Source organism: Rhinolophus sinicus, linkage group LG06 (genome assembly GCF_036562045.2).
Source record: "Rhinolophus sinicus isolate RSC01 linkage group LG06, ASM3656204v1, whole genome shotgun sequence".
Lineage (NCBI taxonomy): Eukaryota > Metazoa > Chordata > Mammalia > Chiroptera > Rhinolophidae > Rhinolophus > Rhinolophus sinicus.
The window spans coordinates 71,909,904-71,926,645 of NC_133756.1; the positions used below are offsets into that span (position 1 = coordinate 71,909,904).

The following is a 16,742-nucleotide window of genomic DNA, read 5'->3' on the forward strand; positions in this document are numbered from 1 at the left end:
CCTAGAAGCTAAATCTGAACTCCCTGGAACCTCTTTTCTGACTTTTGTGCCAAAGAGCAGGAAGGAGGTTGAATACCCTGGATTGTCCCTCTGGGGCTCTGAGCCTCCTACTTTTGGTAGAAGACAGGAGCTGAGAGAGGGACAAGGCGGTGAAAACCACAGCTGTGCCCAGAAGTGGGTGAACAGGGGTGGGTGGGAGGTCCTGAGGGAGCCAGCAAGTTTGAGAAGAGAGGGAGCAGAGGAAGGAGGGGCAGGTGCACAGCTAGCCTTGGTTTCTGTTTTCTTTATTCCATTGGATGGAGCTTTACGGTCACTGAATAGTGGACCAGTGTGGTGTAACCTGCAATAAATAAAGTGTACTCTAATAAACTGCATTTGCAAATGGGTATTCCTTGGCATGTCAGATGACCCTTTTATCGGTAGGAACGTTTCTATTGCTACTGGGAGCTCAGTAGTTAGAACATGTTCAACTTTATTTCCATGTTGTTTGGTCCCTTTGACTGTGTGTAGGGTCAATGTGTCCTGGGAATTGTTGCTTTGCTCCTTTACAGAATCACAGCTGTACCTGGGAGCTCATAAGTATCTAATTAGAGTTTGGATTACTACATGAATTATCTCCGCTTTCCCTATGCTAACTTGTCCCTTCAAGCAGGCTGGTGAGACCTTCTTTATAGCCTATCTCTACTGCAGAAACGTCATGCTATTTAAAACATTCACTCTGTGCTTGCAATGGATCATTCACAAAACCGTCAAATAAGAACCCTTCCAGGGCTTGTTCACTCAGGTGCCGCTACTTCCACCTCTCCAGTGACTCGGAGATGTGCTTGTCATCCCTGCTCTTCTTTCCTAACAGCACTCTGGCCTCCTCTCGGTGATAAAGTACTGTCAGGGACTCACTGCCATCTTATCCTCTTTCTCTGCCAGAAATGGTTCCAACACAGGGGTCAGGTGTGATTGACTTCTAGCCAAATATTTTCTCCTCCTGGAGGAGCCATGGAAGAGGGGGGCTTTATAGGGGCGAGAATAATGCCCAACAAGGCAAACCTTTTCTGAGCAGTGATAGGATCGCCTAACAGATAAATGCATATCTCGTCTCAGGTAAATGAATGACGGTGTTGTCTGTGTGGTTCTCAGAATTATTTGACATCTATGAGGGCACTTTCATTAAAAACATGCAGAGTTTGAGTTTTCCTCGGATCATGCACAATTTTTTGGCCTCTTCACACGGTGTGCAGAGGTCAGACAAGGTGTATTTGTTGTTTGGTTGGGGATTGTGCAGGCTAGTCATGGTCCAAAGATGCCCAGAACCTGTGAGTATGGTACCTTATCTGGCAAAAGGGACTTTGAAGACGTGATTAGGTTAAGGATTTTGAGATGGGGGGATGATCCTGGATTATGTGGGTGAGTCCAGTGTAATCACAGGAATGCTTATAAGAGGGCGGCAAGAGATCCAAAGGAGAAGGAGACATGAGGATAGAAGCAGAGTGGAGTGCTGTGGCTACAAGCCAAGGAATGCCAGAAGCTTCTAGAAACTGGAAACATCAAGGAAATGGATTCTTCCCTGAAGCCTCCAGATGAACACAAGCCTACTGACACTTTGATTTCAGACCTCTGACCTCCAGAACTGTAAGAGAATACATGTATGGTGCAAGTTTCTAAGTTTGTGGTAATTTGTTACAGCAGCAGTAGGAAATAATACAGCAAACTTGGATTACTCCAGGTGCTTGACCTGGGAAGGGACACAAAGAGTGGTGTCTCCCAACAAATGGCCCTTCAGAAACAAGACACAAGCATAGTCTAGGATTTTAGCAAAAGAGAAGGTACTTAGGCCTATGGCTGGACTAGAGAGTGAAATTTCTAACATAAACTTGTACAAACAAGTTCAGGACAGACTGTTAAAAAAATATTTGGAGCAATATAGACACTACTGGGTCAGTGCTGCCTAATAGAACATTCTGCAAAGATGGGATGTTCTATATTTGCATCATCAAATGTGACCACTAGCCACATGTGGCTATTGAGAAGTTGAAATGTGGCTACTGTGACTGAAGACCTGAATCTTCAATTTAATTTAAATGTAAATAATTTAAATAGCCATAGGTGACTAGCGGCTGCCACACTGGACGGTGCAGTTTTAGGTCAACCGCCTAATAGGAATATAATGTGACCTACTTCTGTAATTTAAAATTTTCTAGTAGCCATATTTAAAAAATAGAAAAATGAAACAAGTAAAATTAATTTAATAATATATGTATTTTAACCTAAATATTAAAAATATTACAATGTCAATATGTAACCAATACAAAAAGTATTAAAGAGCTATTTTAAGCTCTTTTTCTATGCTAGTTTTTTGCACAGTCTTCAAAATCCAGTGTGTATTCGATAGTTAGAGCACATCTCACTTTGGACTGGCTACATTTCTGGTGCTCAATAGCCACATATGGCTGGTGGCTATTTACCGGATGGTGCCAATTATTAATCACTAAGTCATTGATGAGGAATTGAGGTGCAAAAGGTGAAATTATCTGTTTCTAGCTTTATTCCTCCTTCACGATCTTTTTGTCTTTACTGCCCAGGTTCCCTCCAAGAGATACGTAACTTCTGGCAATGAGAAGGGAGAGAGAATTTCAGTCTTTTTCTCAGCCAACCTATTTCTGGATTTCTGTGGATAAACACTTAATATAACTTTCAAAATAAAACTTGTGAATTGGTGGGCTGATTGGATTCCCAGAAATGGAAATGAAGAAGATGGTGATGAAAGGAAAGAGAAGAGAAGAAATTGAATTGACCTCCAGAAACCTTGGCCAGCCACAGGAAAGAGCAACGTGATTGGAAATATGAAACAGACACTGCAGAGGGCCCTTTTCAGATTGGGGGTCTCTGGGGTCCATGCACATCAGAGCTCAAGGGATGTTTGTTAAAAAACAAATACCAGCTATCCATGGGATCAGAGTTTTAGGGAGCTGGGAGTTGGCCTTCTTAATTAGCTTCCTAAATGATTATTACACGAAAGTGTGTGAGTCATTGAGCCGGATTTATGAAATTCCATACAGGCCAAGAATTTGTAAAAGTGCTTGTATTATGTTAAAATTTAAAATGCCTCTAGTCCTAGGTCATCATTAGCCTCAATATGCTGCACTCAACTAAAATACAGAGTTGACTGATATCACAGGGCAGTTTCGACATATTATTGGCTCTTACTAATGGACTTGAATTTGAAGATAAAGGAAAAGCTCCCAGCACTAAAGGATTCCTCAATAGACAATATGTTTCTTTTTTTCCTTCTCTCTCTCTTTCTCTTTTTTAGCAAGAAAAAGTCCTCTTTGGTTTGGTCATTTCTGGTGCCCTCTCTCGTGTGACCATTGTTTCTCACTCTATTTTTTTGCAGTGCAAGAGTGGGAGTTACCTGCTAATACAATACTAACGAATTGTACTTGTTAATTCTCTATGAATTTGTGGTAGTGGTGGCTGCCCAGGAATCACAAACAGGAACCCACAGCTGCTTGAAATATTTTGAAGTATGGAAAGAATAAAACATGAAGAGAAGAAAAGAGAAAGGCAGAGGAGATGGTGCCTCACATTTCCTATTCCATGAGAAGTGCAAATGGTGCTCGCTCCCCAGAGGCGTAAACGGGCTGTGGAGACCCCACTTTGTCATCCACCAGAGAATATGCAGCTTGGACCAAAGCCCAGTTTCTGCTACCTCTGAGGAAAAAGGCCGTAAACTTCTAAGTCTCCAGGGCCCTACTGCCTGTCCAGGCCTTGTTAAAATGCAGGTTTCCACTCCGAGATTGATGACTTCGGGGGCTCAGAGCCCTTGTGAGAGACATCCCTAATCGGCTGCGTGAAGTAGCAACTATTTATCACTTAGTGAGTGCTTACTGTGTGCCAAACTCTGTTCTGAGGGCTTTACATATATTATCCCATTTTATCCTTAGAACAATCCTGTGAGATCACTCGTGTTCCTTATCATACAGATGAGGAAACTGAGGCTCAGAGAAATTGAGTAACTTGCCAGAAGTCACATAACGATATGAGGCAGTAAAGGCCTATCTCTATCGATCTGGCTTCTAAGCCAGTGCTTATTATCTGCTCAGCTAGTGGTTCTCAGAGTGTGGTCTCTGGCCCAGCATCATCAGCCTTACCTGGGGACTTGTAAGAAAGGAAATCCTCAGGCTCCTCTCCAGAGGTACTGAATTGCAAACTGGGGCTGGGTCCACCAGTCTGTGGTTGAACAAGGTGTCCAGGTGAGGCTGAGGCAAGGTCAAGTTTGAGAACCACCAGCCTGGGCTAAGGCCCCCACTCTCCAGGGCAGCACTGCAGTGTGAGGAGGCAGGCCGAAGAAAATTCTTTAAGAATGATATTGGTTTTGGTAACATGCTGCCTGCAACTACAAAATGACAGTGAGATGATGATGGCAGGAGAAAATGTGCACCTTCCCAGATGGCAGAGAACCATCGCTCCCCCACAGGTCTATTGATTCTTCTATGGAAAGTGAAACCAAGACACACGAGTTCTCACCTTGGTCACTTTGTCATGTGGGCTATTAGAAATGGTTGATGAAGGATGGGACCAGAGCGAGGGTAGGGAGAGACTGAGAATAAAATGCAGGGACCAGCAGAGCAGAAAGCCTGAAGCAAACAATCTTGTAGCAGCCACTGGTCTAAAATGGCCCAGAAATCAAAGATGAGCAAACAGGTAGCACAGAGTTGACACCCTGGGGAAGATGTATTTTAACCAAAGCCTCGGTTAAAACCGTTTATTTTTCTTCTATTACAGCAGAAGTCAGTGACTGCGTGCCTAGGGCTTGCATTTGTTAACGCATGCGCAGTGCATGTGAAACGGCTGGAAATTGAGGCCCATGGTAGTGGCGCATGGCTGTGGGTGTGTCAGGTCATTGGCATAGATTGATTAATGGTGGTGCTTCTTCAAGAAAACATGTGCCTGGAAGGTGGCTTTTGCCATCTTTTACTAGAGCAGTAAAAGCTACAAGGCATTTTTCAGAAAGCAGTTACGGCAATTTTTCTAAATCTAGGCAATTTTCAAATTTCCTCCCTTTCATAGAACTGTGAAAAAAAGAGCACATAGAAACAGAGATAGCTAGGGCAATAGGACTCTAGCCGATGAAATCTGAATTGCTGATGCAGATAGAACTGTTGGGACTGAATTTTGAATAGTTACAGACGGTGAGATTGAGAAGGCTCTGCAATTAATGATTCTTCGTGGATGGCCAGACACATGTGTTCAGCACGAACTAGGACACACAACAAACGCTCCACTTATGAAAGGGAGGGAGGACAGGTAGCCAGCCAGAGCGCCCACTGTGCTTTCACCTTTGTCTTACTTGTATATGTTAAAGCAGAATCCCTTAGCTGCTGTCAGGGATACTCTGCCTTTTGGGCAATGGCATATCAGACTTTAAGTACTGTTCTTAGGGGATCTATTTTGTTGTATATGGAAATCCATATTATTATCATGTATTCCCCACTTTGGACAGACACAAAATAGGAAAGTTTAGATTTACACAAAGGATAAACCAGGGGGCAATTATTTTTCTCAACTAAAGGATTCTTCAACTTGCAGAAAGTGTCATGGTAATATTTATTTTAACTACAAGATTTCCAGATAAATGCATTTAAAACTAAGTCCACAACTAATTATTTTCTGTAGCTTACAATTATATGAAGCGAAGTTTTATCAATATCCATTGTATGTATTTCATAATAGATTTTTACCAACTGGAAAGTGGTTAGCGCACACATACAGGCCTGGGTGCCCTATGCAGCCACAGTTCTTGTGGGCCCTGCTGGATTCTGACACACGAATGAGATCAAGTCCTCTCAGGTTGTCATTGTGTTTCATCTATGTCCATCACAGTTGTCAAGGGCTCAAAAAAGAGCCCTTGACCTACAGGTCTCCTAGTGTATGATCATACTATATACCCAGTGCGCAGTGCATGTGCGTGCGTGTATGCGTGTACACACACAAAATGTAGTTATTTGCCTGCTCTGAGCCTTTATTTTAATTTCAGTTGGTTTTGGCAAGAGGGTGGGTATAATTGATACCCACAAGTCAATCTATGAAACAAAAGACAAATCATTTTTGAAAGCCAATTATTACTTAGTGCTGTGAAACCAATGCCTTTTGCCTGGGTTGACCTACCTTGGCTAGAACTCATAGAGGCTTGGGCAGAGCCAAGTTTAACAGTTGGTGTGCCTTGTTTGTATCATCAACAATGAAAATCTTGTCTTCATTCTATTTAATTTGTAACCTTAATCTGGGTCTTTGCCCAGATCTCTAGGTTCATTTCCAGTTGAGAATCTCTTTTTTGCATAGCCCTGCACAATATATTCTAGACAGCCAAAACATGACCCACCTGTTCCTTTTAGTAATTCCCCCACCTTACATTTTTTATTTGAGGGGAGAGTGTCCTGGATGGGTTTGGTCCGACTTCCCAGATTGACACTTTCGTTTCAACAGTAAGTCCCACCATCAATATTTTGCTCTATTTCACTTATCAGTTCACTCTTATCTTCCTGAGATGAGATATTCTAGGAAATGTGTTGAACAAAATGAACACCATTTCTTGTTGAGAATGGACTCCAAGGTGGACTTCTGATAAGTCAGAAGAGAATGAAAGGGACTGGGGTGAACTCAACTCATTTCCAAGCTAGCCAGGACTGTGCGTGTCTCATTTGTGATGTTAACTGCCGACCAACCCAGACTTTGGGAAAAGTCCTTACGTCAGACGATAGTGGGATAATCTGGTTGGGGCCATGGGGTTAGACCACACCTCTGTGAATAGATGTCAGGTTTCCCTGAAGGGAGAAGACATTCCCACGGTTAGTTATTCTAGAAAGAAGTCAAGCCAGGGGCAGAAAATGAGAACTTTAGACGCTCATCTTAGACTGAGGTGAGAAAACAAACAGCATGGAAAGAGACAAGAAGAAAAGATTTCTTCGGTCACCAGCAGGACATCCTGGGTTCCTGAGCAGGTAGGCAGTGTTGAGCCAGCTGCCCTCTGGCTTCAGGTGAGTTGCTTTGAGTCAGAACCCTCACCTCTGGCTCGTTTCTATGACAGACCCTAGCCCAGGTTGATAAAGCAGCTGTGGGTTACTCCAGCTGTTCCGCCACCTGCCTCAAGTTCCCTCAGACAGGGGAGGAAGCAGAAAGAGGCATGCCATTCCCATGTTCATTGCATGATTTTTAACACACCAGGCATGTAATACTTCTTTTCTTTAGTCTTCCACTATTACCAATAAAGAATTATGGTTACTCCCATTTTAGAGATGAAGTAACTGAGAACCAGAGATGAAATGATCCTCCAGCAAGAAGGGCCTCTGCCCCCAGTCTGTAAATGGCAGCTGTGGGGAGGAGAAGGAACCATTAGTCCCGCTCTCTGGCTTTTTTATAAGGTACTCTTTCTTCCTTGCTAACTGCCTTTCTCGTCAGTCTTTGTGTTAAGTCCCCTTTCTTTGTCCCAAGTCTAATTTGTCAGTACTGGCAAGGCATAGTTAAAGCAAAGTTGTAGAATTTTTCTAAGCAACTGGATCTGAACTTTTCCTCGGCTTTAGGTCAGTGTTCACCATAGTGAAAGCCAGGGGATGGGAGGGTACTTGTGCTCAGTAATCTTATAGCAACCTTGTGTGGATAGAGGCCCAGAGAGCAGTTTCCTCAGCCTCATGTAGGAAGGTGCTTGCTCGGTTATTAGATGGCCATCAGCTGTAATCAGATGGCCGTCCTCTGTGGCTGGGTGGCCATCAGCTATTGCTGGTTAGCCATTAATTAGCCACTAATATAACTGCCATGGCTAGGCTAGGGGGTTGGTTGGTTGGCAGAGAAGTGGACAGTGGATTGCAGCTAGCAAGTGCAGTTAGCAAGCAGATTGCGGCTAGCAAGTGTGGTTAGCAAGCGGATTACATTGTGTATCGTGTTGCTCCTACTTCCTGTGTCTCACCTAGTGAGACTGGGGTGCAGGAAGACTCTATGTTGGGGTACTGGTGGATGTTTGCTTTTGTGTCTCGAACAGCCACCATCGAGAATATAGCAGTATGACTCCCCTACCTATGGCTCCGTGGGTGTTCCTTTTTGGCCTCACCATATCCTGCGTTCTTGTGTGGGGAGCAGGAGCTGAGACCCTGCATTACAAACCTTCCTTGTCACTTAACAATATCCTTATGAGTTTATTTTCATGTAATTTAATAATCTTCTGCCACTTAAAAGCACAGCATATTGTACCTTTGGCCGAACAATAATCTACTTAGTCCCCTATAATTGGACATATAAGCTGTTTCCCCCAAATTACCAATCACACCGTAAATGATAATACCAAAAGCGCATCACTTGGTCTTCAGATCCAGTGTGCTCTTGCCTTAGCTGAGCAAGATGCAGAAGAAAAGAGAACATCTTATCCACAGTCTCCCTCAGCCTGACCCATTCAGTAGTTTTATCTGGCTTGGAGAACAGCCAGTGGGGAGCCAGTTGCAGAGGGGTGCACCATAATGCCGGGAAAATCCCCAGCAATTCAGTTGCAGCTGACCCCATAATGGGTTGCCTGTAGTAACGCCAAGTTTTCTCAGAAGACCTGCAAACCCCAGAAGGAGTTTGCTTCCTGCTTCATATGTCAATAGCAGCTCGTGGTTGGGTTTGGACTGGCTTCAGTTCTCAGTTCTGTGTTTTCCTGTTAATTCTGCTCTTACAATTAATCACTTATTTTCAATAGAATCATTCCTGCTGTAGGTTGGTGGGTGGATTATAAAACTTTAATAACCCAAGAAGCCTCTGAAGTTAACGTTTGAGTTTCTCTGGCTTACTGGTTTACATAAGTATTTGTTCATGCAGTGTTTGTATATCACTTTTCTGATCATTTTATGCTATATGAAATTTCCAGGCAATTTCCCAAGTTGTGACTTCTCAGCCTGCCTATGCAGCTATTAACCCCGTGGCAATAAAGCAAACAGTGGAAACGCTGCCCAGCATTTGATTAAGGTAAACATCAGCCTTTTGAGCTACTAAAACTGAATTGGGCACCTTAATTCTGGGGAAACAATATGTCTTCTATTTTATTAATTCTATTATAAAACTACTCATAGAGGAAAAAAATAGATTTCCTTAAACTTGGAGTACCAAGATAATTTACCGTTTGCTAGAATTTGATGTACCTGTGACTTTGTGACATGCACAACCATCACTAGAGAGTCACCTTTGAGGGGGTACTTGCATTCAGTCTGTCACATGCAAATTCAATAAAACAAATATTTATTACACATTTACTCTGTGCCAGGCTCTCATTGTCTGCAGAGTCTGCAGAGACAGAGAGGAGCAAGAAATATTCCTGTCTTCAAGGAGTTCAGTTTGAAGTGTCTGCCTTCAAGACACACACCACACCACACACACACACACACACATATCACACACACACACACACACACACACACACACACACACACACTAACTATAGTTCACAAACTATAGAACAAAATACAGTTCTGGCTGAGAGAAGTGAGAATGTGATGCTCTAGAGGCTTCCAGAGGGAGCAACTCACTGGCTGCAGGTTGGAGGAAGGTTCTCAGATATGATACTTGAGTGAGGTCTGGATGGAAGACAAATAGGAAACACACATTAGAGACTAAGGGAGCCATTAGAACAACGTCATGTGTGTTAAAACACTGGGTATGGTCAGAAAGCGGCAGAGGATTTGGTGAAGCTGTTGCTAACGATGCTGTGGCTGGAGAAGTAGGTTAGAGTCAAATCCATGATGAAGTTTGATCACTAAAGAACTTAGACTTTGTTTTATAGAAAGGGAATTCTTTGGGGAAGGACGGCGGTGCTATCAGATCTGTATTTGAGAAGACTATCCTGGCAGCAGCAAAGAGATAGGAAAGCTGGTTAGGAAGCCATTTTCATTGTTCAGGAGGGAGGGAGGGAAACTTGATCCAGGGAATAAAAGAAGTAGGAATAGAAGGGAAGCTCAGCATGGGTTCTTTCTTACGCAGTTGATAGTACTTCCAAGCATACTGTTTCCACATTTGGGTCCAAGAATACTTATTTTGGGGAAAACTTGGAAGGATAAGCAAAAGACAGGAGGTAGGACAATAGATGCTCTGGGTGACAGCCTCTGAAGTTGTCAGTCTTTCTTGGAGGTTATCAGCTTAAGAAGCCTTGAGTTCTTCCAACACATTCTATACAATCAGGAATGCTTGCAGAAAGCCAGCGTTATTATGCTATGAACAAATTATGTAAACGATGCTGAAACGCCTATAACAGGCTTTTAAATAGCCTAAAGCAAACAGGAAAATAATTCTGTATTAAATTTCTAAGACTTCCCGTGTTCCAATAGGTTGAACCTATTGGAGGTGAGCTATACCTCTCAAGTTTCCTTGGCGTTTTGTTTGTACCTCTTTAATGCACACACCACACATAGCAACTGGAAGAGTTGTTTTCTGGATCTCAAATCTCCTCCAGTCCATCGTAAATGTTGTTGAAGGTAGAAACCATTCTTGGTTCATCTTCAGGCTCCCCAGCATGCTTGGCAAAGAGTAGGGACTCGGTCAATGTGGAAGGAAGGAAGGACGAGGGAAAGAGGAAAGAAGGAAGGAAGGGAGGGAGGGAAGGAGGGAGAGAGGGAGGGAGAAAAGAATGGCTGATTATGGGGTGAAGCGTTTGAAACAAGTATGGCTGAGGGCAAGTAGAAAAGGTTAAATAAAGACCAACTAATGAAGAGTTCACCATGCTGAGGAAATACAGGAATGCACCAGATTAATCAGAAATATTTCCAGAAAGTTCAAAGAGAAAAACTGACTAATTCTATGGTAGGTTAACTAGGAAAAAAAATGTCCCAAACTGAAACAAAGTCAGATCACTGGCCAGAAAGAGTTTTAAATGATGACTTTTAAATAAACCCCTGGTCAAAATGTACACACATCCATTTCATTGCTGCTTCTTTTGTTTCTTCATTCTTTGTAGGTTAAGGTTATGGACCCTGGAGTCAGCCTTCCTGGGTTTGAGGCATGGGTCCCTCACCAGTTCTGTGACTTGGTGCAAGTTCCTAAACCTTTCTGTGCCTCAGTTTCTGCATGTATAAGGTTAGAGTATGAAAAGTACTAACTCTTAAGCTTGGGGTAGTAAGCAAATGACTTACTGGATATAAAGCTTTTAGAACAGTGCCTGGAATGAATGTTTAACATTAGCTTTTTCTCTGTATGTTTGCTGTATTTAGCACTTCATATGTATCAGGTATATTCAAAATCCTTGGAATAAAAATACAAAGATGATATTACCCATCTGATAGTCTATCGGGGATAACAAGTGGGAATAAACAATTACAGGCCAACATGGCAAATGTTGTAAGAAAGGCATGCATTACACACTTCAGGGAGCCGAGAGGAGGGTGAGGAGGGAGGGCTGAGCTGAGATGGGTCACCTGCACAAGACTGAAAAGTCCGCCAGCTCCACCCCTTCACTCCCTTAAATTCCCTGTTTTCTTGTCTTACAGACAAACTTCCTTTGTCTGCATCCCTTACTATGGGAAGGGGACCCCCCTATCCTCTAGATTCTTTATTGAGAAAGCACAATTGGGTGATTTTCTCTAGCTTCTTTGAACAAGGGAATAGAGGAGTGGGTGTTTCCAGGGTGTGATGCTACGGGCATGCTCCTTCTTGGCCAATCGAAACAGGAAGAAGGCTGTGGGAAGGAGGAAAAGAACAACTTCTGGGGAAGGACAGTCACAAACCAGACCCAAGGTTTAGGTAAATAAACAGAGGCATCTCAGGGCTTTGGTGAAGATGCTGGCTGAGGGCAAGAAGAGAGGAGAGGTGGGGACAGGCGAAAGTGGGATTCCTGTGCTCTTCTGAGTTATGAATGGGAGGGGTGGGAGATTAGTGAACTGGAGACAGAGGAGATAATACAATGGGTTTTATGCTTCTGTATTTTGAGTGTAGCCACCTAATGCCCCATCAGTCAATGACTCAAATGGGAGAGACCACAGTAAAATGTTGACATTTAGAAAGCTTCTTCTTTTTTTTTTTTTCTTTTTCAGAAGCCATTGCTATATTGAGGAGACCTTGTCAGAAAGGGATTGCTGAGGAGAAACCTGAAAATACTTTGAACCTCAATGGATTTGGGGAAGCGATGGGTTCTTTCTGTTGCCAGCCTTGTTTTGTGCGTGTGAGGTGCGTCACTAACACTAACAATGATCTGTTTGCAAAGTAGCCCGTAAGCATGTTTCATTTCATTTTCACACCCACCTTGTAAGGTAGGCCCTGTGGATGGGCCTTAGGGTGATTTTTATACAACAGCATATGACACAGCACTTTTATGCTGACAAGTGAGGTGAAGTGTGTCCACTGGTGAGGCATAGAGCCCGACTCTGGCCGGGGTGTCCTGACCTCAGCGGCAAGCTTTCGTTCTGGGGCCTCAGCAAACAGTGAACAAGACAGAGCGCTTACCCCCTTTCCTTCTCCCGCAGAAAGAAAACTTGGGTAGATCCTCTTCACAGACAGCATAGGAATAACTCAAAATGGATGCTCCTTTAGTGAGGAGATTTACGTCAAGAAACAACTCTTTGATGTCCTCTCCTAAAGGGAAAAAGAAGATCAGCTTTACTATTAGTGTGGGTTTTGCTGTATATCAAAGCATTCAAAATTTATAAAAGTTTGAGCCCAAAGACTTTTTATTTCTAGAAGTCTGTGCTGTATGGGGAACAGTTTTCTTCTTTTCTTGGTAAAACAGCATTTAGGCAGTGCTACAGGGGATTACAGTGACAGCTCTGGATATGAGACACGGTCCTTTTATATACTTTATCTGCTTGGAGCCAGGCAATTTATCTGCTGTGCTCCCCTGCCCTGCTGCCGCGGCCACTTAATGTGATGGCGGCGGGTCTAGCTTCAACAGCGTCTCAGCTACGTAGTATTACACACCTTCCCTGAGAGCGCTGGGTTTGGACAGACCTCCATACCCCCCACTGTTGCTAGGCAGCTGTTGTAGCATAGTTACCTGGGAAGCTTCAGGGTGCTTGGCAGTGCTGGCTTCCGACGCTTTCTGGAACTGGTTTCTATTCCTCCCTTTTGTGTTCTACTTACTGTGTTTCCCCCCAAAATAAGACCTAGCTGGACCATCAGTTCTAATGCGTCTTCTGGAGCAAAAATTAATATAACTCCTGGTCTTATTTTACTATAAGACCCGGTTAATATAATATAATACAATACAATACAATACAATACAATACAATACAATACAATACAATATAATACCGGGTCTTGTATTAATTTTTGCTCCAAAAGACGCATTAGAGCTGATTTTTCGGCTAGGTCTTATTTTCGGGGAAACATGGCAGTCCTCCTTCCACTCCACTTCTCTTTCTTTGTTTCTCTCCTCAAAGCATTTATTGAGCTGCTGCTAGAGTCCAGATATTGTGCAAGGTTTTGGAAATACAATAATGCATGAGAGTTCTTGGACTCTGGGAATGTTCTTTCCATTTCTCTGGAATGATTCCACATACTAAGTTTATTAAATCTTTCTGCTCTGGTTTCGATAAAACTGTTTTAGAAAGGAGACACTCTAGTAGCTATAGCGATATAATGACTAACAGTAATGGCATGACCACATAAAAATAAACAAACAGGAAGCATTCTAGCTCATTGATTGGGGTGAAGGAAGAAGATATTACATGTCTTGCCTGCGTCAAGGTTTAAGAATATGTATTAGCTATTTGGGAAAAAAAAATATCACAAAGACAAGTCATGCTGCTGGTAGTAGACTTGTTTGTTGCTGAGATAACTAAGCAAAAACTCTCTCCTGAGCAGATGTCAATACTTAGGCTCCAAATATTTTCTTTCTTTGCTGGATGTACTGATTCCAGGTGCTCATATCATCCAAATGAGTAACTGGAGTCTTTTCAGTACAAGAGCATAGCATTAAATGAGAGTTCTACTCTATCTGGATGTCAACCAGAGAGAGAACTGAATATGAAGAGGGAATAGAGTTAATCCCAGAAAGTGATGGGGAACGGTGGCTTAGGCAGCCACTAGTGTCAGTTCAAGTAACTGGGAGTGTGAAGAGGCCGTGCAATGTTTTATTTCATGTCAATAATCTTTACTTACTCAGAATGATTCCAAATCTAATGTTGAGATTTGGTTTTAAATATTTGGAACACTGTTCAACAGACAAGCCAAAATCTTGTAACGGATCTGTCAAGAAGAAAAACACAGATTAGCTGTGAGTACATTGTATGCTCTGCAAACTCACATTCAAAATTCACACCAATTATATTATTTTTTTCTATATGAACCACTAAAATTGACTCACAAACATATCACCCAATACTTTTTTTTTTTTTTTTTTCGTAGATCCATGGGGCTTTCAACAGCCCCTCCCAGTTTCTGCAAAGTCAACGTTGGTCAACGTCAAGTTCACTCTGATGTCAGGGTCTCAGTCTATGAAATGAGCAGTGCCTTGATGTGTGAGTTGCCTCGTCACTTGTTAAAATTTTTATCGTTGTTGAATTTTTTAATTCCTTGAACTTAGACTTCAAATAGTTCATTAATCACACCAAACATTTCACAAAGTATTTATTATTATAATTAAACAGATGCAAATATATGCAGATTTTCCAAACTAAGGCCTCCATTTAAAATTCCATCCTATCCCATCACATCCTATTGAATGTAATACGCCCCACGACCACCAAATATTCCTCTATATGCAAGATATTGCATTAGCCATGATAAGGAGGACAAATATAATATTTTTTACACATAATTTCTACTTATTCAAAGAGGTCCAATGGCTCATTTACACCTTAGAATAGAGTCAAGAAATGTTCACCTGGCCCCATCCTCCATCTCCATATCACAAATCCATCCTTCATCCCTTGAGATCAGGGCTGCAATGTAAGCACCCAGCAAGTTCCCACCCTGATTGGTTTGCTCATGCGGCTCCTCCCATTTCTAATGGTCTCACCCCTTTGGGCCATTGTCTAAATACTAAGTGTCACTCATTCCCATCTTCTTTGTGATGGCTTCCTTGATAGTCTCCAAAATATTCGTTTGCTTCTCTGAATTCTTAAAACAGTTATGTCTGAAATAGTTTTTGTATGACTTTGTCCTTTGTTCTTTGACTTATCCTGCCACACTTAATCTAAACACAGAACTCCTGAAAGGCAGGGGCTGGTGTTTTGTTGTCCATTTCCTTCTCCTTTGTGCTTCTCGCTGAGCCTGACAGAGTAGAGCTGGGTCTGTATTGCACTAGTCACTGAGCTGTGCACTTTATAAGAGTTTTCCATTTAATTCTTCAGACTCCCCAGCGTCTAGCAGAGAGCCTCACAGTCGGACACATAGTAAGCACTCCATAAATGCACAAAATGAATGGATGAATGGACCATGCATTAAGCTATCATCTCTCAACTCCAAATCCAGCCTTCTAAACTCTGCTTTGAGAAGCTGGGCTTCTCTGCAATCACGTTTCTCCTTTGCCATCCGCCAGAGGGTGCTAGAGGGAGACTGAGGCTGCGCAGAAGGGACTTGCTCCTTCTTGCATACTTGCCGATCCTTGAGAGTGTCACCTGCTGATGGCCTATCAACCTGCCGGTCGCAATTGGTTCCAGTGTTCAGCTCCTTTTGCACCATCCCGGAATCAGCTGAGGCTCAGTTCTGTGGGCCCCTAAGCTCCTGTGATGACAGTACCTCAGGAGCTGTCACCCCTTCACTGGCAGTATGTATCTCAGTTCCGTACGACTCTTCTTTCAAGCTTCTAGATTCTAATAGCTCCAACCTCTGCCCTCTGCTCTTCCGTCCGTTAGGGTAGCTGCTTCCTAACTGTCGTTTTTTGCTGTTTTGTTTCTCTAACAACTGCTTAACCAGTTCCCTATATTAAATCCTCTCTGTTAAAATAACAGATATGGTCCTGTTTTCCTGACCAGACCCAGACTGCTACAATAAATCATGATTTTGAGAGATAGGTATGATTTACCTCATTTCATTGATGGGAAAATATAGACTCAGAAAGGCTGTATTAACTGGCAGAGTCAAGATTCAAACCCAGCCTTAAAAACAAGCAAACAAACAAACACACAAATTGCCTCCTCTCCTAGTATTGTGCAGGGGCACTCACAAAGTAGAGCCTCAAAAATGTGTGTTCATTATTTGATTTGTAGGATTGCCTAGAATATTTTGTGTGTAGGCCTACGGTGTCTGGTAGATCTCTTTCAAAACTGGTTTCAATTTCAGCTGAGCTATGAGCTCACATTTATCAGTGATAGAGTTCCAGACAGTTTTATCACCCACATTACTGACCTGGAAGATACATACTTGTTTGTGGTTTCTTCCATGGAAATGATCACTAGGTAATTTCAGCCTTGCACATCTAATCTAGTGTACTATTGTTTTATCAAACCCCCTTTGATCTGGTCACTAACTTTTCCGAGGGGAAAAAGGGATTTTCGGTTATGATCGTTTTACTTCTTCATAAACATTTTTGTGCTGTCCCAGGTCTTCCTTCAACTTGGAAAATCGGAGCAGGGAGTATGGAGACAATTGCTTTTATAAGGTATTTGGCAATCAGTATTGAAAAAGAGAGCCCGACTAACAGACGTTTAGGAGAATGCATCCTCGAAACTGTGAATAAATTTAAGTTGCTATCTGAGGAAAGGTAAAAGAGGCTAAGTATGTACTGCTTAACCAATTGGCAGTTAAAGAATTATACTGTATGTTTATCAATATTTTAAAGCTAGAGCTAGAATAAACTA

At 42.4% G+C, this 16,742-nt stretch overlaps 1 protein-coding gene across 4 annotated transcripts in view; it reads right to left on the bottom strand.

Moving 5' to 3' along the window:
• LY86 (lymphocyte antigen 86) overlaps window positions 1-16,742 on the bottom strand; it is a 64,519-nt gene that overhangs the window by 15,011 nt on the left and 32,766 nt on the right. For 2 of the 4 annotated variants that reach the window (XM_074335268.1, XM_074335269.1), the window contains exons 2-4: window positions 14,101-14,187; window positions 12,448-12,576; window positions 347-4,390 (exon numbers count right to left, since the gene is read on the bottom strand). In XM_074335268.1, the coding sequence (XP_074191369.1) occupies window positions 4,098-4,390; window positions 12,448-12,576; window positions 14,101-14,187 (509 nt within the window). In that variant the 3' untranslated portion in view covers window positions 347-4,097. The other 2 variants (XM_074335271.1, XM_074335270.1) reach the window with 2 other exon arrangements.